Here is a 27,813-nt window from a genome sequence, read left to right as displayed (position 1 = left end):
GACACAGCTGTCTGCTGTGGGGTCCTGCTCCCACAGACCTATTTTACCACCTCAGGAGGTTACATCTGAGCTCTCAGCTGCCCTCATCCATTCAGGGTCCTTCATCCAGGGAGCCCGCATCAGTCTCACGTGCAGTGTGATTGACCAAAAGTAGCTGAAAAAACTGCTTTGGTGGAGGTATGATTTGGGAGAAAGTGACCCAGGGCAAGCATATGCCTCCACGAAACCCACTAAGATGAATGGTTCTAAGGTTGAGTAAGGTTGTGTAATAGCATGTGTTCCCCCAGCTCAATGGCTAGATGCGAAGCTCCCCTCCTTTTTTTTAACAAATATTTTAAAATGTCCCCTTCACTAACCAGAAGCTCATTCATGGAGCATAAAACCTACCCACACTTTACATTTTGTAAATCAATATAACGCCCTAACTATAAAATAAAGGAGATAGAGCATAAAAGTAATTTATAATAAAAGAGCCTATAATTTAATATATCAGTGCACAGGCATGGCTCCACCGGAACGTCACATGTTTGCACCTAAAGATAGACTTGCTGCAATAGACGATGGCGTCAAATGCAGATTGACACAGGTGTGTTGTGTTGGCAACTCAAATGCCACCTGCAGTCACCTTGGTGATGTGATTTTCCAAAATGGTGAATGATTCCTGATAAAACGATGTTCTGTCTTTCTTTGATTTACCCAACAGTTGCACATGGCAAGTTCAGTATAATTTAAAGCCAAATTTATACATAAGCCCAAATTGAGATCTTGGCTGAGAAATTTAAGCATGCTTTTTTATCTAAGTGGATGTCCAACATTTGTGTGGCAGTCTGGATCCTTCTTCCTTGAGTGGGTTTGTCGCTGGTATTGCAGGAGGTCCCTCACCACCCCCCCATGCCACCTCCCTCCCGCTGTGATGCCAGGAGCATTTGCCATCACTGTAACAACCACAAAAGCGTTCCCACAAATTGCCAAACTGTCTGCTCACGGATGAGATAAGTGTCTCGTTACGAATCGGTGTCCCAAGTCAGGAAATGCAACTCAGAGGCAGCATGTTCTTCAGGGCCCCTCTTGGGGCTGCTGGCCTGGGAGGATTCAAGCCCCTTGGAGCACAGGGCTGCCTGGAAATGACTCGTCCTCCCAGGGGCCTCTCCATCCAGGCTGCTTTTTGGGGTGGGGTCAGACTGGCATCCCAGATGTTAGATGACAATGAGGCCAGCTGCCTGCCAGGCCCAGAGCCCCACATCTAGGTCACACTCAGTGTCCGTGGCTTCTGGGTCCGAGCAGAGGCTGGGCCATCACTGGTTCTCAGCAGCGACCTTGACTCTTCTGACCTCTTGGCCTCCTTTTCTTCCTCCGTCCTTTCCTCTTGGCTGTGGACTTATTTCCCTGCTCTGTCTAATCCCTTTCCCTCATGGGGCACCCCTAGTCCTGTTGTTTGGTGTGCTGGCCCTTATTTATGGAGAGAAGTGATATTTACTTTAGACAGAGTCTCATCCCTTCATCCCAGGGGGAGTTGGCCCTGGCAGGCGGCGGCAGCAGGTGAGGGATGGTCAGGAAGGAAGGTGGTGATTTGGGGACCTTCTGTACTTGGGAGCGGTCACTTTAAAATGCTGCATGTCAGAGGATATCCAGGTTGCTCAGCTTGCTGCCCTGAAGGAGGGTTCTAAAGAGGCCAAGGTCTCCGGTCCAGCATCCATCTGGACTAGCTGGTGAGCCTCGCCCTGCGCTCTGATAACTTCTCATCCACTCACAGGGCCCTTGGTTACTTACAAGAGTACCTTCGCAACAGTCAGCTCTTCAGAGCTTGCATGAATTCAGCTCCCTAAGTAGCACCTGTAGTTTTAGCCCCCGTTTATATAAGAAGGAACTAAATCTCAGAGAGGTGAAGCAACTTGCCCAGGGTCACACAGCACTGGCCACAGGGTTCTATCCAGGTTCTACGTCTCACAGTGAGAGAGAAACCAGACAAGAGAATGTGGCTGGAGGGATGGAAGTCAATTTCAACCCTAGAGAATCAGCTTAGTTGGGGGAGGTGGCCTCCTTCTATGACAAGCCTGAGTTTTATCATCGTCATGTTGGTCAGCCTCTGCTGAGCACTCCAGGTGGGCCTGGCCCCAGGCTACGGTCTTTACATCAAGTACTTCACTTTCTCTGCATAGCACCCCGTTTTCCTGATAAGGACACCAAGGCTCAGAGAGGTGCAGTCACTTGTGCCAGGTCACACAGCCAGCCCATGGCAAAGCCGGAACTCGACCCTAAACCCATGCTCTTGACCTCTACTAACTTTGTAGATTGCACTGTTGGCCACAGTGCCCTTGACCACTAGCCATCAAATTTCTGAGGACATCAGAATATTTTCTCAGTCTGAAGGGGAAACCGAGGCCCTGAGGTTGTCATCTACTAAAGACAGCCCCCCCTGGAGAACTGATCTCAGACCAACCATTGACAGCATTGATTCCAGGACTGTCTGCATTAGAGAATCTCCTCCTAGGCTGCACTTGACATGCCTCATGGCTTTGAATCACTCTGGTGGCATTTTTCAACTAAGGAATTGACTCCGGTTAACTTTGTCATCACGCTGAATCTGGGTTCAGCTTTTCATTCTCACCCTGAACGTTCGAGTGTGAGTGGCTTCCCCAGTCCATCCTTTCCTGGGTGGGGACAGAGGTCCTATTTATAGCAGTTATTGCTCTTGCTCTGTGCCCTCCTCCCATCTACATCCCTGCCACCTGGTCCAGTGGGCACCCAGACCCTCATTCTGCGGCAGAGCTATGGAAACAAGCCCACCCACCTCAAATTGCATGTAACCGGAGGGCTTCTCTCCATCTTTCAGTCGCTGCATATTTCTGGAGCATCTCTTCTGCCTCAGATACTGTCCTAAGAGCTGGGGATCCACTGAGGATCCGTTGTAGAGTCATATCATAGGCAAGAAATGAATAATAAACAAATAGACACATGCAATCATTTTAGATAGTGATACATGATGTGAAGGAAATAATACATTGACTTCAAGAGAAGTGGCTTGGGGTTGGGTAGCACATTAGATCGGAAGGTCAGGGAAGGCTTCTCTGAAGGCATTTATACCGAGGCCAGAAGGTGTGAACCGTGTGAAATCTAGGGAAGTGTGTTCCTGGCAGAGGGTACAGCAGGAGCAAAGGTCCTGAGGCAGGGATGAGGTTGATATGTTCAAGGAACTGAAAGGAGGCCTGTGGGGCTTGAGTTCAGCCAATAGGAGGAGAGTGGTAGGCAGTGAGGTTGGACACCTGGGCAGGGGCCATCAACCATCCCACCACCGTGCCATCCCCGTCCCTGTCACCACCCACTCATTGTATCAGCCATCGTTCCTGTGGCTACTGTAACAAATGACCACAAACTTGGTGCCTTAAAACAACACATCTTACACTCTGGAGGTCTTAAGTCTGGAGGCTCTAGAGGAGATGCTGTTTCCTGGCCTTTCCCAGGTTCTAGAGCTGCATCCCTTGCATCCCTTGGCTTATGGCCCCTTCCACCATCTTCAAAGCCAGCAGCACACCTACCATTTTGCTCCATGGTCACGTGGCCTTCCTCTTCTGTGGTCAAATCTCCCTCTGCTTCCTTCTTATAAAGATAGTTGTAACAACTTTTTGGGCCCAACCAGATAATCCAGGATAATCTTTCTATTTTCAAGATCCTTAATTTAAGCACAGCTGCAAAGATGCTTTGTCCACACAAGGTAACATATATGGGTTCCAGAGACTAGGACTGGCTATCTTTGGAGGCTGTTACTCAGCCTACCGTGTTCACCCGCCAAGCCCCCTCCCCGAGCAATGCCGTGGCCAGGCCCGGGACAGGCCGATAGCTGTCCCCGTCACCATCACCATCACGTCTCACTGGACTGGGTTCAGTGGCCTTGCTTCTAGATCCACCCGCCGCCATCCCCCACCCCGCCCCCTTTGCCGCTCACCAGCTACGTATTTCAGGAAAACCCCTTGACCTCTCTGGGCCTAACTTAGTTCCTCCATCGGTAAAAATGGTGCATGCACAAGATGAGCCCTAAGATTCCTTCCAGAACAACCGTTCAGGTTCTTCCTGAAGGTCAGCGGTAGCCATGCTTATTGCAGGCCAAGTATCTGACCGGTCCACCTCCTGTGAAGCCATACCCGGAAGGTTTACTGCTGCCTTCGACCTCTCTGGAACATCACTCCAGGAGGAGGAACTGCGACATCCCTTTAGGTCAGAGGTCACATACTGGGGGTTGAAGGTCATGAGTAGATCTCCCATGAGTTTTATCTGGCCTGCAGAGTTTACTGAAAAAGTGAATTTGTGGCAAAATAGATAAATCAAGAGGTTTTACATTAAAACCGATTTCGAGCCTCTCAAAAAATAGATCAGAAGAACTGTTAGCAAGAAGCCCACATCCTGGCGAGGCAATCAGCCATGGGAGCTGGGGTCCAAACTCAGCCCCAGCCCCCCAGCCTGGAGCCTATAGACACGAGCTGGAGAATCCTGCCCCGCTTTTTTTTTTTTTTTTTTTTTCTTCATTGCAGTGGCTTCTCTTGTTGCAGAGCACGGGCTCTAGGCACACGGGCTTCAGTAGTTGTGGCTCGCGGGCTCTAGAGCGCAGGCTCAGTAGTTGTGGTGCTCGGGTTTAGTTGCTCTGCGGCATGTGGGATCTTCCCTGACCAGGGTTTGAACCCGTGTCCCCTGCATTGGCAGGCGGATTCTTAACCACTGCGCCACTGGGGAAGTCCCTGCCCAGCTTTGGTGACGTTAGGAATGAGAGTCATGGTTGTTCCTGAGCTCAGAGGCCCTCGCCTCACTTCTCAGCTACAGCACTTGCCATGGAATTCCCGCTCTGAAGAGCATACTTTTCTCTTTATCAAGAACTTCCCCCCACTCCGGCGGGATGAAATCTAGCAGGAAAGCTGCACAGCGACCCCACACCCACGTCCACCACCCCCAAGTCTTCCAGCTTCAGCTCAGCTCCCATCATCCGCAACCAGGTAGAGGCGGAAGCCAAAGGCCTTTGGAGTGTGGAGGGCGAGAAGGGGGCTCGGGGAGAGTGCGGTGTCTGCCGAGAGATGCGGGCAGGGCTTCCTGCCAGGGCCGGCTGCTCCTTGGCGGCCTCCTCGCCTGCTACCTCCAGGCTGCGCCCTGCACACAGACTGGGCCCACCTGCTCCCCATCCTGCGTCCTCGGGGTGGGTTAGTGGTCAGCACTGGGCCGACCGGCATACGTGCAAACTCCCTGTGGAGTCAGGCCCGGGACCCCCATCCCCCCTGCATGAGAGATCAGGGGAGCCTCGGTTGGAAGGATCTGGCAAAGGTCCTCAGAAGGTTTAGAGATGCTAGACCGACTCTTGGCTTGAGTATGATGATCCAGGTAGTCAAGTGGAAGAAAAGGGCTTTAGTTTAGTCCTTGCCAAAGAGCAGAGAAAATGCTCACCAGGTAGGAGGGCGGGCATCCTACCTGATCCTATGGGGGGAGGGTAAGGGGGGCAGCAGAGGAGCTGGGGGGAGGGTGACATTTCTAACCAGGAGGGGACCTTGCGGCTCACTACAAGAGTCTAGCTCAGAGCTCTCCAAGAGAAACGGGTCTTCAAGGGTATCCGTGGCCGATGTGGGGTGCTTTTGACAATGCAGATTTCAGGCTTCCCACTATTTCAGACTCTCCAGAGGGTGGGCTCAGGGGAATTTTAACAAGCCCTTCAATGGATTCTGATGCACCCTGAAGTTTGAGAACCACCAGACATGACCACATGATGGGTCTGGCCTCGCTGGTCTACCAGATTGCCAAGTCCACTGGAGGGTGGCCTTTCCAGGGGGATAAGGACACTGAGAGTACGTGGCAGCCACTTAGTGAAGGCAGGTTCCTCAGTCCCATCTGGAAACAAGGGACAACTGTAAATAAATCCTCATAGACCCTTGGGTGGGCGTGGAGCAAGGATGGAAGGAGCTGGGAAGCATGGGATTGGGGTCCTCGGCTGCAACTAAGCTGTGCTTCTCAACAGGGAGGAGTATATTTCTCCCCCTGCCCACGGGGACATTGGGCAATGTCTAGACATTTTTGGATGTCACAACTGGTGGTGGGGTGATGGGGGATGTTACTGGTATCTAGTGGGGAGAGACCAGGGATACTGCTAAACATCCTACAATGCACAGGACAGCCCTCACCGCAGAGAATTATCAGACCCCAAATATCAAGAGCTCCAGGCTGAGAAACCCTGATCTAAATCAAGACCCCTCAGGCAGCTGGGCAGGACGGAGCCTCGAGAGTACTGGCAAAGGAGAGCCACCATCCAGGCTTCTCAGAAGTCAAGCCAGGCCCCATCCACTTCCATCTGTGGGCTCCCAGGGCGTTTACTTAAATGAAGCAATGATACGTTGGAGTTACCAAAATTGCATTTAGCTGATAAATACATTCACCACCTCTACCTCATTTGGGGGGGATATTTGCGATCTAGATTTGAGGTTCTTCACGAGTGTGAGGTCCAGTCAAACGGCTCCCCTTCCCCATAGGCCCTGTTCACAGTGAGTCTCAGCTGGGGGAACAGCGAGGAGGAGACATTTGATTTCCAAGCTTCCTCCACTTCTCACTGGTGGTGTGATCTCGACAAGTTACTTAATCTCTCTGGGCTTCAATTTCCTTAGCTGTAAATAAAGATAAATTTAGTTCATGTTTGGTTAGTGCTGACTATGTACTAGGCATTTTACAAGCATGACCTTGTGTAACCCCCAGGAGAGGTGGCATGTGAAATGGGCCTTGAAGGGTGAATAGGAGTTGGCTCGCAGCAGAGGGAAATGAAAGGGCCTCCTGGGGAGGGCAAGGATAAATGTAGGGGTGGACATAGTGTGCTCGTTGGGAAGAGAGGAGAGTGGAGATCAGGGCTAAGAGTGATGGGAGGTGTGAGTCTAGAAAGGAAGCAGAGAATTCCCAAATTTCTGGGCTCTGTGAACAAGACATGATATGCGGTAACTCAATGGAATATTACTGAGCCATAAAAAAAGAATGAAATAGTGCCATTTGCAGCAACATGGATGGACCTAGAGATTATCATACTAAGTGAAGTTAAGTCAGACAGAGAAAGACACATATCATATGATATCACTTATATGTGGAATCTAAAAAAATGATACAAATGAACTTATTTACAAACCAGAAATAGACTCACAGACATAGAAAAAAAACTTATGGCTACCAAAGGGGACAGTGGGAGAGGGGAGATAAATTAAGAGTTTGGGATTAACATATACACACTACTATATATAAAATAGGTAAAAAACAAGGTCCTGCTATATAGCACAGGGAACTATACTCAATATCTTGTAACAACCTATAATGGAAAGGAATCCGAAAAAGAATATATGTATGTATAACTGAATCCCTTTGCTGTACACTTGAAACTAACACAACATTGTAAATTAACTATACTTCAATTAAAAAAAAAGAAAGGTCTGAGTACAGACATCCTGCCTGGGCCCCCATAACCCCCCAGGGAAGACGCCCCTTTCTCAGGTGGAAGCCTTACATGCCTTCAGTCTTTAGAGACATTAAGCCTTCGGCCAGCACTGCCCAATGCTATGCCGCTAGCTATAAAGTGAAATAAAATTAAAAATGCCATTCCTCAGTGACAATAGGCACATTTCAAGTATTCAGTTGCCTCATGTGGGCCGAGGCTAAAAAACCGACAACACAGGCAGACACAGAATGTTTCCATTGACTCAGGAAGTTCTCCTAGACCATGATGGCTTAGAGGAAACTTGACTGTTTTATAAAGAACTAGCATTTTCCTTTCTCTGTTTCTGTCTGATCAGCGTGTAAGCAAATTAGTAGTCAAAGCAATAGCAGATGCCACAGGCTAAGCGCCATAAGCTTTACCTCATTTAACCATTGCAGTAACCCCGTGAACTGGGTATTATTATTAACCCTATTTTGGAGATGAGTATACTGAGAATTAGAAAGGTTAAGTATCGAAAATATCCAAAGTCACACAGCTTATGACCAGCAAAGCTAAGAGTTGAACCCAGCTCTACCCAATCCACAGCCCATGTCTTAACCAGTAGGCTGAACGGCCCATACGAACCCAGCAAGAAGATACCTCCCAGGCTGAACAAATTCATGGCCATAAACCACATATTCATTCCCCTCAGACCTGGTTATCACTGACAGACTTGGGGTGGGGGTGGGAGCTGAGAATGTACCTAACTCTACTTCTGCTTTTGTCCCCGGGTGCAGGAAGCAAAATAGCTCCACGTCAGGCGCTAATGTATGTTCCCTATGGTCCCATGTTAAAAATATTCTTCCCCTGCTCATCGTAGGACTCTTAAATAAGTTTGTGTTGACAGAACACTTCAAATGCATTATTTCAACAAAGGTGTTAAAGGCTTTAAAAAAAAAAAAAAGGTTGATAAAAGTAATTCTCCCTGCAAATTCACACAAGACAAGCCATGTGAGCGGTTTCAGAGTTGCCTAGGTAATTTTAACCCTGTAATTTTTGTAAACTGACCTCATTCAGTGAGAGATGTTGGATTCCTTGCTCTTTCGCCTCTGGCTTAGCGTAAGCATCCTGATTCTTTTTTCCTGTCTCTGTTTAAAAAAAAAAGAAGGATCTGAGCCGAGCATCAGTTAGACCTAGTTTCAAATTCCAGCTCTGCTGTGTGCTTACTGCTGGACCTTGGGAAATTTACATAACCTCTCTGAGCTCAGTTTTTACATCTGTAAAATAGGGCTTTTAATATCTGTTGAGATTAAATGAAATAACTTCTGTGCTGGCACCTGCTACATTACGGACACTCAAACAGTACTAACCTCTTCTCTTCTCTGCTGAATCCCCATTTATGGTCATGTGATATCCTGGGATCAGGAGTTTTAGAGCTGAGAGGGACTGGAGTGACATTTAGAGCAGCCATCTCAGCAGACAATTCCTCTGTTTATCACCATGTAGGTAAACCATTGACTTGGGAAATGTCTGTAATCAAGAACCACTCCTGGTGTGTTTTGGTGACATTTTAAAGAGGGTAAAACAGAATGTTCCCTCTGACAATTGCAGACCTCTCCAAGCAAGGGAGCAGAAGTGGCTTTGACGTGGGCCACCAGAATGCTGTGAAACAAAGCAAGGAGGGGGTTCTGGTTAGCCCCCCCTCCTTGTGAGCAGCCAGAGGGGCCACTTACGGCCTTGTACTCAGAGCTTGGGCCCTGGCTTCTGATTCATCCCAAATAACTGTCAGCACCAGATTGGGGTTTGGAGGAGATTATGAAGCCAGGACCAGGAGTCCCCAAAGCTGGGAACATAGAACAGAAGTCTGGATACGGCCAACCTCGACACCTGGGACCAAAACTGAGATGGACCACGGAGCAAGCCACATCACCCAAAGCTGGGGAACAGACAGATACCATAGAGTGAAACTGGATGGGAGGGTTAAAAAGAGGCAGATCGTTAGGAAGCAGGAGGGCAGTGCTCAGAGGGCAGGAGAACAGAGATGAGGCAGGACTGATTGGGAGGTCTAGGTTTTGATGCAAAGTCAGTCCCATTTCAGCCATGACTTCTCTCCATCTCTGAGGATGGTCAGCCTGTGGAATCTAGCCAAGACAGCCTCTTCTTGAACCTATCAGAGTTCAAGGGCAGAGAGCCAGGAAAGCTTCATTGTTAAGAAGTCAACCTCCAGAGTCAGGAACAAGCCTGGGTTTGAATCCCAACTCCATCATCCCTAGCTGTGAGACTTAGGCTAGTGATTTAAACTCTCTGAGCCTCAGTTTCCTCATCTGATAACAATTGTAAGGAAGATGATGGTGGTAATGAAGATGATGATGATGGTGATGATGTAAGAGGATGATGAGGATGATGAAGATTCTGATTTGATGAAGGTGATGTTGATGAGAAGGATGAGAATGATTTTGGCAATAGCGTTGGTGATGATGAGGCTAATGATACTGGTGCTGATGGGGATGGTGGTGATGGCTATGGTGACAGGGTTATGCTGATAGGGAGAAGTTGGATGGTGGTGATTACGATGGTGCTGGTGATGACAGTCATAAGGATGATGGTGGTGATGGTGACGGTGGTGGTGACGATGGTGATTAGTGATGGTATTAGTATAGTAAGAGCCTCCACTTCAGAATAAATGTGGGGAGTAGGCTGGAATACTGTGACCTTGAGCGACTTAGCTTCTGTCTCACTTATGCCATCTGTAAAATAGTGATTACCATTCATACCTACCTCATACGGTTGTCCCAAGGACTAAATTCACTAAAACATATGAAAAGTGCTTGACACATAGTAAGTATTTAATAAACGCTGTCATTATTAATAGTATTATTATTTCTGTTGCTATGTTCCCCTTATTTTCAGAATCATTCCTGTTGATCCTGGGCTGGTATCACTAGTCTTGTGATCAATGCTCTAGATGGCGTTTGTATGACTCATCACCTTGGCCCGCAGGACTGGTTTCCAACTCTATCCCTCTTGCTTCCTGTGTCTTCTATCATTAAGTTTCAGGGATGTTAAGCTGCCCAGGGGTTCTTCATAGGATTCTGCTAGGAGAAGGGCTCCCTGTGTTCCTAGATGAGGGAATGAGGGAAGAGGGAGGGAAGAACAAAATCTATGTCGTGGTCATCCTAAAACGATGTCCACAAAATGGGTATGTGCCAGCCATCAGTGCCAAGTTGGATGAGCTCACCTTCACGCTTGATCCTACGAAGCGGCAGTCTGCAGGTCCAAAGCTCCCCGTCTCCGCGTAGAGTCAGGTGGGTGAGCCCTGAAGGTTCTGCACTGACTCAGGACTTTCAGAGCAGGCTGACCAGCCTGTCACTCCAGACATTGTGTCTTCCTCACGTCCCCTGCCTTGCCTTTCAGAGATCTGGATGGCAAATCACACAAACCGCTGCCCCTCGGTGTGGAGAACGACCGAGTCTTCAATGACCTGTGGGGGAAGGGCAACATGCCAGTCGTCCTCAACAACCCGTATTCAGAGAAGGAGCAGGTAAGTGGTGGTGCCAGCCTGGCACCCACGCTCCACGGCTCCCTGAATCCTCTTGGGGAGACAAATCCCAAACCACGTGGGGGAGGAAACCAGCCAGTGTAGCTGGATAGCTGGGGTGGGGACCTGAGGCCGGGAGTGCTTATCCTGGGCGATGGATTTTGGCTTTGATATGGTTGAGTTTACTTTGAGAGCTTGCTAGTTTTCAAATTTTCCTTCTGTTTCTACCAGGAAAGACATTCACATGGTTCTAAATTTAAAAGATATAAAAGACACATGGTAAAAACTTTTTCTCTCTCCCGTCTTCCCAGCCACACAGTTTCCCTCCCCAGAGGCGAGCAGCGTTCATCGATCATCATTTTAGGGGTCCTTGTAGCAATATTTTATGTATAGACAAACAAATACACAAACATTATTTTCACTTCTTTTTAACATCTTTATTGGAGTATAATTGCTTTACATTGTTGTGTTAGTTGTTGCTGTATAACAAAGTGAATCAGCTATAGGTATACCTGTATCCCCATATCCCCTCCCTCTTGCATCTCCCTCCCACCCTCCCTATCCCACCCCTCTAGCTGGTCACAAAGCACCGAACTGATCTCCCTGTGCTATGCGGCAGCTTCCCACTAGCTATCTATTTTACATTTGGAAGTGTATATATGTCAGTGCCACTCTCTCACTTCGTCTCAGCTTACCCTTCCCCCGCCCCGTGTCCTCAAGTCCATTCTCTATGTCTGTACGTCTGTACGTCTGTGTCTTTATTCCTGTCCTGCCCCTAAGTTCTTCAGAACCTTTTTTTTTTTATTTAGATTCCATATATATGTGTTAGCATACGGTATTTGTTTTTCTCTTTCTGACTTACTTCACTCTGTATGACAGACTCTAGGTCCATCCACCTCACTACAAATAACTCCATTTCGTTTCTTTTTATGGCTGAGTAATATTCCATTGTATATATGTGCCACATCTTCTTTATCCATTCATCTGTGGATGGACACTTAGGTTGCTTCCATGTCCTGGCTATTGTAAATAGAGCTGCAATGAACATTGTGGTACATGACTCTTTTTGAATTATGGTTTTCTCAGGGTATATGCCCAGTACTGGGATTGCTGCATCATGGTAGTTCTATTTTTAGTTTTTTAAGGAACCTCCATAGTGTTCTCCGTAGTGGCTGTATCAATTTACATTCCCACCAACAGTGCAAGAGGGTTCACTTTTCTCCACACCCTCTCCAGCATTTATTGTTTCTGGATTTTGGATGATGGCCATTCTGACCAGTATGAGGTGATACCTCATTGTAGTTTTGATTTGCATTTCTCTAATGATTAGTGATGTTGAGCATCCTTTCATGTGTTTGTTGGCAATCTGAATATCTTCTTAGGAGAAACGTCTATTTAGGTCTTCTGCCCATTTTTGGATTGGGTTGTTTGTTTTTTTGATATTGAGCTGCATGAGCTGCTTGTATATTTTGGAGATTAATCCTTTGTCAGTTGCTTCATTTGCAAATATTTTCTACCATTCTGAGGGTTGTCTTTTCTTCTTGTTTATGGTTTCCTTTGCTGTGCAAAAGCTTTTAAGTTTCATTAGGTCCCATTTGTTTATTTTTGTTTTTATTTCCATTTCTCTAGGAGGTAGGTCAAAAAGGATATTGCTATAATTTATGTCATAGAGTGTTCTGCCTATGTTTTCCTCTAAGAGTTTTATAGTGTCCGGTCTTACATTTAGGTCTCTAATCCATTTTGAGTTTATTTTTGTGTTTGGTGTTAGGGAGTGTTCTAATTTTATTCTTTTACGTGTAGCTGTCCAGTTTTCCCAGCACCACTTATTGAAGAGACTGTCTTTTCTCCATTGTATATCCTTGCCTCCTTTGTCATAGATTAGTTGACCATAGGTGCGTGGGTTTATCTCTGGGCTTTCTATCTTGTTCCATTGATCTGTGTTTCTGTTTTTGTGCCAGTACCATATTGTCTTGGTTACTGTAGCTTTGTAGTATAGTCTGAAGTCAGGGAGTCTGATTCCTCCAGCTCCGTTTTTTTCCCTCAAGACTGCTTTGGCTATTCAGGTCTTTTGTGTCTCCATACAAATTTTAAGATTTTTTGTTCTAGTTCTGTAAAAAATGCCATTGGTAATTTGATAGGGATTGCATTGAATCTGTAGATTGCTTTGGGTAGTATACTCATTTTCACAATATTGATTCTTCCAATCCAAGAACATGGTATATCTCTCCATCTGTTGGTGTCATCTTTAATTTCTTTCATCAGTGTCTTATAGTTTTCTGCATACAGCTCTTTTGTCTCCCTAGGTAGGTTTATTCCTAGGTATTTTATTCTTGTTGTTGCAATGGTAAATGGGAGTGTTTCCTTAATTTCTCTTTCAGACTTTTCATCATTAGTGTATAGGAATGCAAGAGATTTCTATGCATTAATTTTGTATCCTGCAACTTTACCAAATTCATTGATTAGCTCTAGTAGTTTTCTGGTGGCATTTTTAGGATTCTCTATGTATAGTATCATGTCATCTGTAAACAGTGACAGTTTTACTTCTTCTTTTCCAATGTGGATTCCTTTTATGTCTTTTTCTTCTCTGATTGCCATGGCTAGGACTTCCAAAACTATGTTGAATAATAGTGGTGAGAGTGGACATCCTTATCTTGTTCCTGATCTTAGAGGAAATGCTTTCAGTTTTTCACCATTGAGAATGATGTTTGCTGTGGGTTTGTCATATATGGCCTTTATTATGTTGAGGTAGGTTCCCTCTATGCCCACTTTCTGGAGAGTTTTTATCATAAATGGGTGTTGAATTTTGTCAAAAGCTTTTTCTGCAGCTATTGAGATGATCATATGGTTTTTCTTCTTCCATTTGTTAATATGGTGTATCACATTGATTGATTTGCATATATTGAAGAATCCTTGCATCCCTGGGATAAATCCCACTTGATCATGGTGCATGATCCTTTTAATGTGTTGTTGGATTCTGTTTGCTAGTATTTTGTTGAGGATCTGATGTGGGGCTCAGAACCTTCACTCCAGTGGGTGGACTTCTGTGGTATAAGTGTTCTCCAGTCTGTGAGTCACCCACCCAGCAGTTATGGGATTTGATTTTACTGTGATTGTGCCCCTCCTACCATCTCATTGTGGCTTCTCCTTTGTCTTTGGATGTGGGGTACCCTTTCTGGTGAGCTCCAGTGTCTTCCTATCAATGACTGTCCAGCAGCTAGCCGTGACTCTGGCATTCTCACAAGAGGGAGTGAGAGCACGTCCTTCTACTCCGCCTTCTTGGTTCCTTATCGTTTTTCATTTATTTCTGATCAGATCTTTATGATTTCTTTCCTTCTGCTAACTTTGTGGGCTTTTTGTTCTTCTTTCTCTCATTGCTTTTTTTTTTTAACATCTTTATTGGAGTATAATTGCTTTACAGTGGTGTGTTATTTTCTGCTGTATAACAAAGTGAATCACCTATATGTATACATATATCCCCATATCTCCTCCCTCTTGTGCCTCACTCCCACCCTCCCTATCCCATCCCTCTATGTGGTCACAAAGCACTGAGTTGATCTCCCTATGCTATGTGGCTGCTTCCCACTAGCTATCTATTTTACATTTGGTAGTGTATATATGTCCATGCCACTCTCTCACTTCGTCCCAGCTTACCCTTCCCCTTCCCCGTGTCCTCATGTCCACTCTCTACATCTGAGTCTCTATTCCTGTCCTGCCCCTACGTTCTTCAGAACCTTTTTTTTTTTTTTTTTTTTTAGATTCTATATGTATGTGTTAGCATACGGTATTTGTTTTTCTCTTTCTGACTTACTTCACTCTGTATGACACTGTCTAGGTCCATCCACCTCACTACAAATAACTCAATTTCATTTCTTTTTATGGCTGAGTAATATTCCATTGTATATATGTGCCACATCTTTATCCATTCATCTGTCGATGGACACTTAGGTTGCTTCCATGTCCTGGCTATTGTAAATAGAGCTGCAAAGAACATTGTGGTACATGACTCTTTTTGAATTATGGTTTTCTCAGGGTATATGCCCAGTAGTGGGATTGCTGTGTCATGGTAGTTCTATTTTTAGTTTTTTAAGGAACCTCCATACTGTTCTCCATAGTGGCTGTATCAATTTACATTCCCACCAACAGTGCAAGAGGGTTCCCTTTGCTCCATCTAATTGCTTTAGGTGTAAGCTTACGTTGTTTATTTGAGATTTTTCTTGTTTCTTGAGGTAGGATTGTATTGCTATAAAGTTCCCTATTAGAACTGCTTTTGCTGCATCCCATAGGTTTTGGGCTGTCATGTTTTCATTGTCATTTGTTTCTAGGTATTTTTTTATTTCCTCTTTGATTTCTTCAGTGATCTCTTGGTTACTTAGTAGCATATTGTTTAGCCTCCATGTGTTTGCATTTTTTACAGTTTTTTTCCTGTAATTGATATCTAGTCTCATAGCGTTGTGGTCGGAAAAGATACTTGATATGATTTCAGTTTTCCTAAATTTACCAAGGCTTGATTTGTGACCCAAGATATGATCTATCCTGGAGAACGTTCCATGAGCACTTGAGAAGAAAGTGTATTCTGTTGTTTTTGGATGGAATGTCCTATAAATGTCAATTAAGTCCATCTTGTTTAATGTATCATTTAAAGCTTGTGTTTCCTTATTTATTTTCATTCTAGTTGATCAGTCCATTGGTGAAAGTGGGGTGTTAAAGTCCCCTACTATTATTGTGTTACTGTCGATTTCCCCTTATACGGCTGTTAGCGTTTGCCTTATGTATTGAGGTGCTCCTATGTTGGGTGCATAAATATTTACAATTGTCATATCTTCTTCTTGAATTGATCCCTTGATCATTATGTAGTGTCCTTCTCTGTCTCTTGTAATAGTCTTTATTTTAAAGTCTATTTTATCTGATATGAGTATTGCTATTCCAGCTTTCTTTTGATTTCCATTTGCATGGAATGTCTTTTTCCATCCCCTCACTTTCAGTCTGTATGTGTCCCTAGGTCTTAAGTGGGTCTCTTGTAGACAGAATATATGCGGGAGGTCTTGTTTTTGTATCCATTCAGCCAGTCTGTGTCTTTTGGTGGGAGCATTTAATCCATTTACATTTAAGGTAGTTATCAATATGTATGTTCCTATTACCATTTTCTTAATTGTTTTGGGTTTGTTATTATAGGTCTTTTCCTTCTCTTGTGTTTCCTGCCTAGAGAAGTTCCTTAAGCATTTGTTGTAAAGCTGGTTTGGTGGTGCTGAATTCTCTTAGCTTTTGCTTGTCTGTAAAGATTTTAATTTCTCTGTCAAATCTGAATGAGATCCTTGCTGGGTAGAGTAATCTTGGTTGTAGGTTCTTCCCTTTCATCACTTTAAATATGTCCTGCCACTGCCTTCTGGCTTGCAGAGTTTCTGCTGAAAGATCAGCTGTTAACCTTATGGGGTTTCCCTTGTATGTTATTTGTTGCTTTCCCCTTGCTGCTTTTAATATTTTTTCTTTGTATTTAATTTTTGATAATTTGCTTAATATGTGTCTTGGCGTGTTTCTCCTTGGTTTTATCCTGTATGGGACTCTCTGCACTTCCTGGACTTGATTGACTATTTCCTTTCCCATATTAGGGAAGTTTTCCACTATAATCTCTTCAAATATTTTCTCAGTCCCTTTCTTTTTCTCTTCTTCTTCTGGGACCCCTATAATTCAAATGTTGGTACATTTAATGTTGTCCCAGAGGTCTCTGAGACCGTCCTCAATTCTTTTCATTCTTTTTTCTTTATTCTGCTCTGCAGTAGTTATTTCCACTATTTTATCTTCCAGGTCACTTATCTATTCTTCTGCCTCAGTTATTCTGCTACTGATTCCTTCTAGAGAATTTTTAATTTCATTTATTGTGTTGTTCATCATTGTTCATTTGCTCTTTAGTTCTTCTAGATCCTTGTTAAATGTTTCTTGTATTTTCTCCATTCTATTTCCAAGATTTTGGATCATCTTTACTGTCATTACTCTGAATTCTTTTTCAGGTGGACTGCCTATTTCCTCTTCATTTGTTTGGTCTGGTAGGTTTTTACCTTGCTCCTTCATCTGCTGAGTATTTCTCTGTCTTCTCATTTTGCTTAACTCACTGTGTTTGGGGTCTCCTTTTCACAGGCTGCAGGTTTATAGTTCCCGTTGTTTTTGGTGTCTGCCCCCAGTGGGTGAGGTTGGTTCAGTGGGTTGTGTAGGCCTCCTGGTAGAGGGTCTTGTGCCTGTGTTCTGGTGGATGAGGCTGTATCTTGTCTTTCTGGTGGGCAGGACTGCGTCCAGTGGTGTGTTTTGGGGTGTCTGTGACCTTAGTATGATTTTAGGCAGCCTCTCTGCTAATGGGTGGGGTTGTGTTCCTGTCTTGCTAGTTGTTTGGCATGGGGTGCCCAGCACTGGAGCTTGCTGGTCATTGAGTGGAGCTGGGTCTTAGCGTTGAGACAGAGATCTCTGGGAGAGCTCTTGTCGATTGATATTACGTGGGGCCGGGAGGTCTCTGGTGGTCCAATGTCCTGAAGTCGGCTCTCCTACCTCAGAGGCTCAGGCCTGACACCTGGCCAGAGCACCAAGACCCTGTCAGCCACACGGTTGGAGTGCCTTCAGAGTTGGAGAAGCTGGCCTGCAGTGGCTCTCCTTCTGTGCTGCACATTAGAATCACCTGCTTCTTCCTTGTTTTGCCCCAAAGGCAGTGTTCCACAGAGAAATACAGTAGCCTTGAAAATAGTCTCAGCTCTGAGATGGCTTTTTTTTTTTCCTTTGTGCTTAGTTGGGTTTCACTTGCTCACAGGGGGCCACGTGCAGAGGCCTCACACCCAGCTCTTCCGACCGGAGTTCCTAGTGCGGAATGGCTTCCGCCAGCACCTCAGCTCAGGCGGGCCGTGTGCAGAAGTGGGTCGAACGACACTGCAGTCCAAGATGGCAGCCCAGGGCCGTGTGTAGAGAGCTATTTTCACATGTTTTTACACAAATGAGAGCACATCATACAGGCAGACCTTGTTTCATTGTTTTTTTTGTTTGTTTGTTTGTTTTTACAAATTGAAGGTTTGTGGCAACCCTGCACTGAGCAAGTCTATTGGTGCCATTTTTCCAGTAGCATTATTTTTAATTTAAATTATGTACATTTTTTAAGACACAAGGTTATTGCACACTTAGTTGGCTACAGTATAGTAGTATAGTACATATAGCATTTGTATGCACTGGGAAACCAAAAAATTAGTGTCACGTACTTTATTGTGGTATTTGCTATATTATTATTGGTCTGGAAATGAACCCACAATATCTCCAACATATGGCTGTATTGTTTTGTGCCTTGTTCTTTCACTTATCCACGTATCTTGGAGATTAATCCTCATTAGTAGGTAAAGAGTCCTGGTTCTTTTTTTCATGGCTGCATAATATTCCATTATATTGCTCTGCCATATTTATTGAGCCAGCCCTCCAAAGTGGGCACATGGTCCATTGCCAATATTTTGCCATGACATTGCTATAATGCATGACATTGTGCAAATACCTCATTGACAGATGGGTGGGCTTATCAAAAGAATAAATTCCTAGTAGCAGAATTGTTGACTCAAAGGTCATATACATTTGTGACTTGGGCAGAAATGGCCAAACTGCTCACCACAGAGGTTGCACCATTCCCACCTGCTAAGCAGGCGAATGACTGTTTCCCCACAGCCTCGCCAGCTTGGTGTGTTATCAAACTCTTCAGTCTCTGCCAGTTTTCTGAGAAATGTTTTAACAGCTGAGTCAATATGGTGAGAGTGGCTAGATCTGGCTAGAGATTAGCAGACCCTTTTTCTCACCTGCCCAGGCAGGTAACAGACCAGACCAGAGCAACCCTGGCATGTGAATTTCCCACCCCTTCCCTGCACCAGAGCAAAGTATGGGTGGAATGGCCACTCAGCAGGTCATCCTCTTCCTTCCCTCCACCTGTCCCAAGCCCTGGATGGCACAGGCCAAGTTGCCAAGCTCTTTCTTTCAATGTTTAATCTATGGACAACACCTTTCACCACTAGCCCACATAAGCAATGACTCATAGCCTCTCTAAGTAGCTTCACAGGGGAGGATGAGACATTCCAGAGCCTCAGTGGGAATTGCTTTCTTTAGCTGCTGATGGTTGGCCGGGAAGATAAAGACATCAGGGATTCCACAGTAGGTCAGACCCATGATGCCACCGGCCAAGCACGCCCCCTCTTGCAGGGACACCTGGGAATGTTTGGTGGACAAGCACAATTGTAGCCTTCTATTATGCTGTCCTCAAAAATCCAGGCCATACTGTGAGTGTAAGGACTATTATTATCCATTAATGATTAAATGAACAAATAGAGCTTAAATTTTCTTTACACTTTCTTTCTTAACTGAAAGGAAAGGGTGTTGCCATAATGCAAACCCTCCCAAGACAAAGGACAGAAAGACGTAGCCTCAGGCCAGATCCAGGCTGTAGACATGATTTGTTAAGTTTGTACTATATTGTCCTAATTGACAATTTATGTTTGTACTTTGAGTTTATTGCCAATGTTTCAAATTTTCATGTAATTATCACATTTACAACTTCTCTTACAAATGTGGACAGTCTGACTACATTGAGCCTATATTCTTATGGGGCAATAATCTGCCTGGACTGAGTAACAGCTGTCCCCACTACACAGGGTGTGGGCTCTCCAGTTTGTCACAATCCCCACCACTCTCTATTGTGCCCCTCTCATTACTGCCAACTGTTCATTGTCATTTATCATAACATTAGTGCTGCTGGTTTTCTTATAATAGTTAGGATGAAAGTTAAATCTTTTCGTATCCATGTCTTTATTACAAGTGGCAGGTAGAGATTGACCAAGAGGTTCACACATTTCAGGAAAAATGCGAAAGATTTCATGTTTGTGAGAATGAAGAATATTCTTATGTGTTTAATATGCAACCAAGTGTTCTGTCTTGAGATTACCCAGCTGGCTTTACTGATTTGCCTTACCTACTTGCCCCCTCTATGTATCAGAGTTTGGGATTGCTGGTCTGCAGTAACCCCTGAGATCTGGGGTAGAGGGAAGAAGCACAGGAGGCCTTGACCCCACCAGAAAGACCCTTAAGGTCCTGCTGAAATCTGAGTGATAGCACGATTATGGCTATTTCCTTTCAGAGGGTCCATATTGGTTAGACAGTGACAGCTTGAAAAACATAAACTTGAACTTCAAGCCAGAGGAGTATGGTTCAATACTGGGGACAGGACAGGGAGATTAATAGGACCAGAGACCTTCTTTGCAAGGCATCATGACGAAATGATCAGTATCTTAGTCCATTTGGGCTGCTATAACAGAATACCGTAGACTGGGTGGCTTATAAACAACAGAAATTTATTTCCCACAGTTTTGGAGGCTGAGAAATCCAAGATCAAGGCACTGGCAGATTCAACGTCTAGTGCAGGCCTGCTTCTTGGTTGATAGACAGCCGTCTATGGCTGTGTCCTCACATGGCAGAAGGGGCAAGGGACCTCTCTGGGGTTTCTTTCATAAGGGCACTAATTCCATTCATGAGGGCTCCACCCTCATGACCTCATCACCTCCCAAAGGCCCCACCTCCAAAGCCATCACATAGAGGTTGGGTTTCAACAGATGAATTTGCGGGGGACATGAACATTCAGTCTATAGCAATCAGGGGGAGGTGCTGAGAACCTGCCTTAAGGCCTCCTCTAAAATGGAAATTCCATTTCCTTGGAGGAGAAAGGGTGCTGGAGAAAGGGGAAAAGACAGTCTTCCTGAGTTTAAGATGGCCAAACAGTTTTAGACATGGGAGCTCCTGGAAGCATGACATACAGACCAGCAGTGCTTGGATTTACACTCACTCCTTTATCAAGTCCTCACTGTAGTCTGTGACCTAAAAAAGGTTCAAAATCACTGACCTGTGAGATTATCCAGGCTCTGCTGTCTAAGACTCAATTTTCCAAATGCCTCTCGGAAATAGAGCTGAAAAGAGCTGGAGACCCAAACACTCAGTTATATTGGAGTCCCAGCGCTAAAGAAACAGCCCAGCTACCTCCTGCTAGACACCCTCACAGCCACAGGGCTCAGAAATGTTTCCCAGGCTGAGCAAATTAACAGAAAACCCAACATGTTTCTTTCTGACCTGAAAGACCAGCTCCTATGCTTAGCCTCTTCTCTACCTGCTCAAAGCCACTTTACCTGGAGCTCCTGCAATCAGCTTCCTTCCTCCCAGTTGTAACCCACATTTGCTGCTTTTTTAGGCATCGGTGGAGGGGGTAGCATTGTTAATAACACAAAGAGAGACCCAGCCACTACCTGCCTTCCTGAGCCACGAAGAGACAGGAGCTGGTGGAGGAGCAGCTGGTCTGCCTTTTCCCCAAGGACTGGGCAAAAGGCAACAGAGCCCAGGTGAAGCAGGGCAGATGCAGGCTAGACATGAGAAAGAACTTCCTGACTCAGACGACTGTTAGGTCCCTGAAGGAATAGTGTGGTCTGTCCTATCCTCTTTGATACTCTTGTTTGTCCAGACTCAAGGAAAATCGAGCCATAGAGGCAACTTCTCTTAAATTAGCCTCAGAAGGCTGAGATGTTAGTCTTTACCTAGTGGTTATTTCTCTTGCTAATAGTTTGGGTCAGCAATGGGTAGAGGCAGTGAGACTCAAGTCCCTGGTCACTAGGACACAGTGTGTGAATGACTCTGTGATGCTTATCTTTAACATCCCCTTGCAAATTGTATCTGGCCTGGGCTGGTGGATGGAATGAATCTGTTCACCCATCACACAAAAAATAGTCACCCAATACCTGCCGCCTGCGCAGCTTGGGGTGGAAGCAAAGGTGAGCAAGCATCGCCCTCCCTGCCCTTGAGACCTTCACGGGTGAATATGGGGAGACAGACACATGGATAGTGCAATTAATCCTAAAACAGAGAGGGACACAAGACACTGTGGGAACATAAATACCTCAGACAGTATCAGGAAAGGTTTACTGGAAGAGGTGACATTTGATCTGGGTTTTGATGATCATGTAGGAGTTTGCCTAGAAGAAAGTGGGGAAAAGCATTACAGTTTTAAAAGGAACAGCGATGGCTGATAAACTATGTTTCTTTTTCTTGCTAAGGATTATTATTTGATTGCTGAGGTTGTCTTTGATGCTAATACCACCTGAGACACATATTGAGTTTTGACACTTTCTAAAAGCCCCTTACATAATAACCCTCCTAAGTGGAAATGCTACCCTAGATTAAGGACATGAGAAAGTGCTGTTTGTCCATTCTCCCCGCAAAATTTTAGGATTTGAAACAAGCCCTTCTCTGCTTCCCTTCTTATTAAGCATCTATTTTTCTTCCCTGCCTGATTTGCTTTCCTAAGGGGTAGGGGTAGAACCGTGCCCTGCTTGGGAGCAGAACGTCTATTTTCAGATACTAATTAAGCATCCATCCAATCCTTAGTGGGTGCAAGGGGGGTCCTGGGCCTGGGGGAAGTGGCATTTCCATTTGGGTTTCTTCCTTCTTATTCAGCCCGCTGCCCCTCTCTCGGGCCTCTTACTGACAAAGGCAACAAGGTAGTCAGAGAGATGATTCTTATTATGAAATCTCCCTCCCCACCCCATCCCCACCACCTCATCAAGAACCTGGCATTTCCTCACCCCTGGGGACATAGGACTTGCTAGCTTTCAAAATGTCAAAATCTGCTGAGAAGCTTTTCCCTATTTCCAGGTAAGTGTCAGCATCACCCCAGCCTCTCTGCACAGCTCCAAATTATAAGGCAAAAGGGGAGTGCTTATGGGCCCTCAATCTTCAGAGGTGTCCAGGGCCCCTCTGGGAGTAAACACCCCAACCGGCCAGCTGCTGCTGGCTTTGCTGATGACCAAAAGGGGCCAGCCAGACCCAGCCAGGCTGGGATGAAGGCAAGCCAGCACAGCCCTCTGCCTCTCAACGACAGCCCAGCATGCTGCAGGGAAATCTTCTAAGTCAGCCCTGACTCACTGCACGTAATGATGTCGGGATAAAAATAACAGTAACGCTGATAACGATACCGCCCTGCAGGGGGTGTGGTCATTCTAATCCCTGGACTCATGCACAGCACTGGGCTCAAGAGCTCAGCTATGGGGTCAGCCTACGTTTGGCTTCCTCCTCCTGGTGACCGTGGTCAGACAACTGATTAGCATCTGCACTGAGGCTCATAGTGGCTTATGGGCTCGTGGAGCAGTGGGGAGGAAGAAATGAGATACTGTATGAAATGATAGCATCTGCTGTCACGATAAAAGCTAACATTTGTTGAGCGGAGGCAGGCACTGTGCCAGGCACTTTAGATCCACAGTCTCATTTAATCCCCAGCCCAACCGAATGGAGTACTGTTATTGTTCCCATTTTACAGATGAATAAACTGAGGCCCAAAGGGTTGAATAGCTTGAAGAAGGTCACTTGACTAGTAAGTGGGCAAGATGGGACTTGAACCCAGGCCATGGAGCCCTAGAGCCACTCTTAACTCTACAAGGCCTGGCACAGAATAAATGCTCCAAAAAAGTTCATTAGTGTTATTATTATGGTTGTTGTTGTGATTTGGCTAATTATTATATTGCTGATCTAGGCATCATATTGCTAATTTAGGTAAAGATGTATTGCTAATGATTATATTGCTAATGTGAGGCAGATAGGGCAAGAAGCCCTGTCCCCATTTTGCAGATGACACCCTTGTGGCCCAGAAAGGGAAAGCGACCACCCACTGAGTCTTGGTGACAAAGCCGCATCTCTTTCCCTTTACGACGACATCGTCATCCTTGTCAATCGTTCAAATCAATGTTGTGTATGGCATTTACCTCCTGGGGCCAAGCTCTAGGAATACACAGAGCAGGGAGCAATAAGACCTAGATGGAAAAAAAGGAAACTTCAAGGGCCTGGATTCCAGGCCCAGCTCTGTGGCCTATCAGTTGTTAATTTGGGGATAGTCAGTTTACTTCTCAGAGCCTCCATTTCCTCATCTGAAAAATGGGTTACCATGAGGAGTCCATGAACCAGTGGATATGCAGTGGCCTAGCCTGGGTGAGGCACAGAATAGGCATTTACTGAATGTCACTCGAAATGAAATTGAAATGATCACGGCCCTTGAGTTCAGAGCCTAGACGTCATCTTTTCCCGAGTATTTGCCTCAACCTCCAGAAACAACCACTCTCAAGACAAGCTCCAGACACAGACACACACACAGCAGTTATCACACTGTGATAGTTGCGGTTTCGCAGACTCATGAGCAGATGTTCCCCGCAGAGCCCGCCTGGCTGGCTCTAGCAGATTCCACTGGCTGCATTCAGGGTACCTTCCTGGGGGGCCTGTTGATTACTCCGTTCCCTAAGCCTGTCTCTAAGCACTTGAGAAACCTCTTATGTTTTGAGGTTAGTTTCTCTCTGTGGGAAAGTGCCCCCAAATCCCTAATATAATATAAGTTGCAATTAGACCCATTTCTGCTCCCAACTCTATCGGGCCAGGTATCCTTTGCCTTGATCTGGCTCACGACCAAAGTGAGACACTCAGGTTGGATTTTCCCCAAAGCATGTTCAATACCCCCGTCCCACTTCCTCGAGTTACCAGGGGTTCCTGGATTGCCCTCAAACAGGGAGCAAAGGATGCTTTCCAGGAATTTATACTGAACAGAGTCCCTCAGTTCCCAGTGGTGGTAGAATCCAAATCTTGCTGATGTTTCACATCCCTCCACCCAGACCATCACCTGCTCAGTGACCTCCAGGGTCTTCCTAGGTCACTTAGTCAAGGGACCAGCCTTCTATGACCTGCTGCTGTAGGTGGTCTGAGCCAGGGTGGAACCAGGAAGTGGGGCCTATATTGACGGGTGTTCGGGTTCAGCCCTGCTGGAATTTCCACATTTTTTTTAAAATATATTTATTTATTTATTTTTGGCTGCGTTGGGTCTTCATTGCTGCGCGCAGGCTTTCCCTAGTTGCAGTGAGCGGGGGCTACTCTTCGTTGCGATGTGCAGGCTTCTCATTGCGGTGGCTTCTCTTGTTGCGGAGCACAGGTTCTAGAGCACAGGCTCAGTAGTTGTGGCGCCCGGGCTTACTTGCTCCACAGCATGTAGGATCTTCCTGGACCAGGGCTCGAACCCGTGTCCCCTGCATTGGCAGGTGGATTCCTAACCACTGCGCCACCAGGGAAGCCCTGCACGTTATTTTGTTAGCTGTTTGTTTTAATAGTGAATATATTCAATGCAAGCTGTTTGAGTGTTGTCCGTGTAGGACAATGACATCCTAGCTCAGGAATCAGAGACTCCACTCTATATGCTCATTTATTGCATCAAACCGTATTCAGATTCTTTCCCCAGATAGGCCGAGTTGGGTCAAAGTCATTTTTTCCTCCTCTATTTACAAATGGGTATCAGCAGCCAAAGCCACCTTCACACGGAGATTCTCGGAAGTCCACAGAGCCCCACCCCACTTCGATTTTCTGACGGTCCCAGGATGTTTAAAAGGTAAAAAGTCCAAAACATGATCACCAAGCTTGTTGTGCATTTTAAATAGTTACAGTTAGCAAGTTAACGCTTTTAATAAACACACACAGTACAATGCAATATAATAGGGATGGGCCACAAGATAATTACAGGATTTCTCAAAATTAATTCATAGCGCACATGTACATTCTGGTCTGGCAATGGGACCAAGTTTAAAGTTGTCTAATATCCTGATCATCTTGTGAGATCATTGTGACTACAAACATCACCTCATTTGGAGAAAGCAACAGCAAGCTAACTTCAAAACCCCTTGGGACTTCCCTGGCGGTCCAATGGTTAGGACTCCCTGATTCCACTGCAGGAGGCGTGGGTTCAATCCCTGGTCGGGGAACTAAGATCCCACATGCAGCACTGCAGGGCCAAAAACAAAAACAGAAACAAACCCTCACCTCCAGAGGCCCTTGTCTGTGAACCCAAACTGTGACGAGTGTGACTCCCAAGTACCCCCTTCCGTAATCAACCTCCACAAACTACAGAACACGGACCATTGAATCAGGGGGAAAGAGAGAGAGTGGGGAAAGAATAAGCCATTTCAAGCTTCTGTGGAGTTATTATAAAGAATGAATCACTTTAGAAATCATGCTTTGAATACGCTACAAGGAAATTCTACTCCAAGGTACTTAACACTGTTGGTTAAATTTTATAAGTAGCAATTTTTAAGTTGCACGGCTGGGTGCGTACCTGCTGGTTTGCGGGCCTGTGGTTCTAGAAACTGAGCTGCCACAGCTCCCAACCGGGTTATACTTGCTGCTCTGAGTGGTGGTACCCACAGATTGGAACAGTGCCGCCTGGGGCTGCAGCTAAGGGGCCTCAGCCTGGGGTGTGGCATCCAGGCCCTGGTTCGGATGGCCCGCTGCCCGGCTCAGCCCCAGCGCGCTGCTCTCATTTTAGAGCAAGCCAAGCAGGGCAAGTTGCTGCAGGCCTGTGAGGGCGGAGCTGGCCCTGACACCAACGGTGAAAGAACGAGAACTTACTTGCTTTGTACAGGTCTGGGCCTCAGCTCCTAGATTCGTTTCCTAGAGCTGTTTTCAGGAGGAAGCACCACAAACTGGGTGGCTTAAACAACAGGAATTTATTATCTCAGAATCTGGAAACCAGAAGTCTGAGATCAAGGTGGCTACGGGGTTAGTTCCTTCTGAGGGCTGTGAGGGAAGGAGCTGCTCCAGGCCCCTGTCCTTGGCTTGTAGACGACGGTCTTCGTGTTCACATGGCGTTCTCCCTGTATACGTGTCTGCCTCCTAATTTCCCCTTTTTGTAAGGTCACCAGTCATATTGGATTAAGGCCACCTTAATGACCTAATTTTAACTTAATTACCTCTTTAAAGACTCCAAATAAGGTCACATTTTGAGGTCCTGGGGTTAGGGCATCAAGATATGAATTGGGAGAACACAGTTCAACTCCTAACTGTTCCTAATATGTTCTGTGTCTGGCAGGCACCCCCCTCCCTGCTGTCAAGCTCTTGTCCCGGTTTCACTGTGAGGCTCCTGGCTGTGACAGCCCATGATCGGAGGAGGGCAGGGTGCCCGGCCTCTATTTCTAGATCTGCCAGATTCTGATGTCTAATGTCTATCTTCCTGCCTTAAAATCCTCCCTCCATGTTCCCCCCCACTCCCACTCCTTACTTCCCAACGTCTGCTAAAAGGCTCACATCCTCCCACTTACCTAGACCGGAAGCCTCCAAGTCATTGTTGACTTTGTTCTTTTCCCTCCCATCCTCTCATGCTACAAGGCTCTTGTCCTGCTTCTGGCACCCCAGCTCCCATCTCCTCCCTTCCTGTCGTCTGCTCCTGCAACTGCATTTTGCACCCTCCTGGCCCGTCCCCTGCACTGGTGCAGCAGCCCCCTCCTGGGTCTCTGAGCCTTCACCCTCTCCCTCCTGTAGTCCCAGCAGTCACATATTTCCTAAAATTCAGCTTCGATAATGCCACCCCCTCCATAAGGCAGCTTCTCCACTGTCTACTAAATCAAGGCCCAAGTCTTTGGCTTAGCATTTAAGGAACTCCACAATTTTGAACTGCATTTATTTATTTATTTATTTAAACATCTTTATTGGAGTATAATTGCTTTACAATTTGAAATGCATTTAGACCTTCTATTAAATAGCTCAAGCTGCCAAAACAACAACCACAGACTCAGCAGCTTAAACAACAGAAAGTTATTTCTCACAGTTCTGGAGGGTGGTGCCAGCATGGTCGCGTTTGGTGAGGGCTCTCTTCCTGTCTTGCAGACAACCACCTTACACGGCCTGTGCACACAGGGAAAGAGAGAGAGAGCGATCTCTCTTCCTCTTCTTATGAGACCACTAATCCTATCAGATTAGGGTCCTGCCCTTATAACCTCATTTAACCTTAAGTACCTTCTAAAAG

General features: G+C 45.8%; 1 protein-coding gene across 1 annotated transcript in view; it reads left to right on the top strand.

Annotated features, from left to right (window-relative positions):
- The window catches only part of NOS1 (nitric oxide synthase 1), an 87,453-nt gene that overhangs the window by 3,293 nt on the left and 56,347 nt on the right, over nucleotides 1-27,813 (top strand). Inside the window, 1 exon segment of the mRNA XM_057526211.1 lies at nucleotides 10,832-10,958. Within this exon segment, the coding sequence (XP_057382194.1) occupies nucleotides 10,832-10,958 (127 nt within the window).

This window comes from Balaenoptera acutorostrata, chromosome 13 (genome assembly GCF_949987535.1).
Source record: "Balaenoptera acutorostrata chromosome 13, mBalAcu1.1, whole genome shotgun sequence".
In the NCBI taxonomy this organism is placed as follows: Eukaryota; Metazoa; Chordata; class Mammalia; order Artiodactyla; family Balaenopteridae; genus Balaenoptera; species Balaenoptera acutorostrata.
Note: the sequence above shows the minus strand (reverse complement) of the source record. Positions and strands in the feature narration are given on the sequence as shown.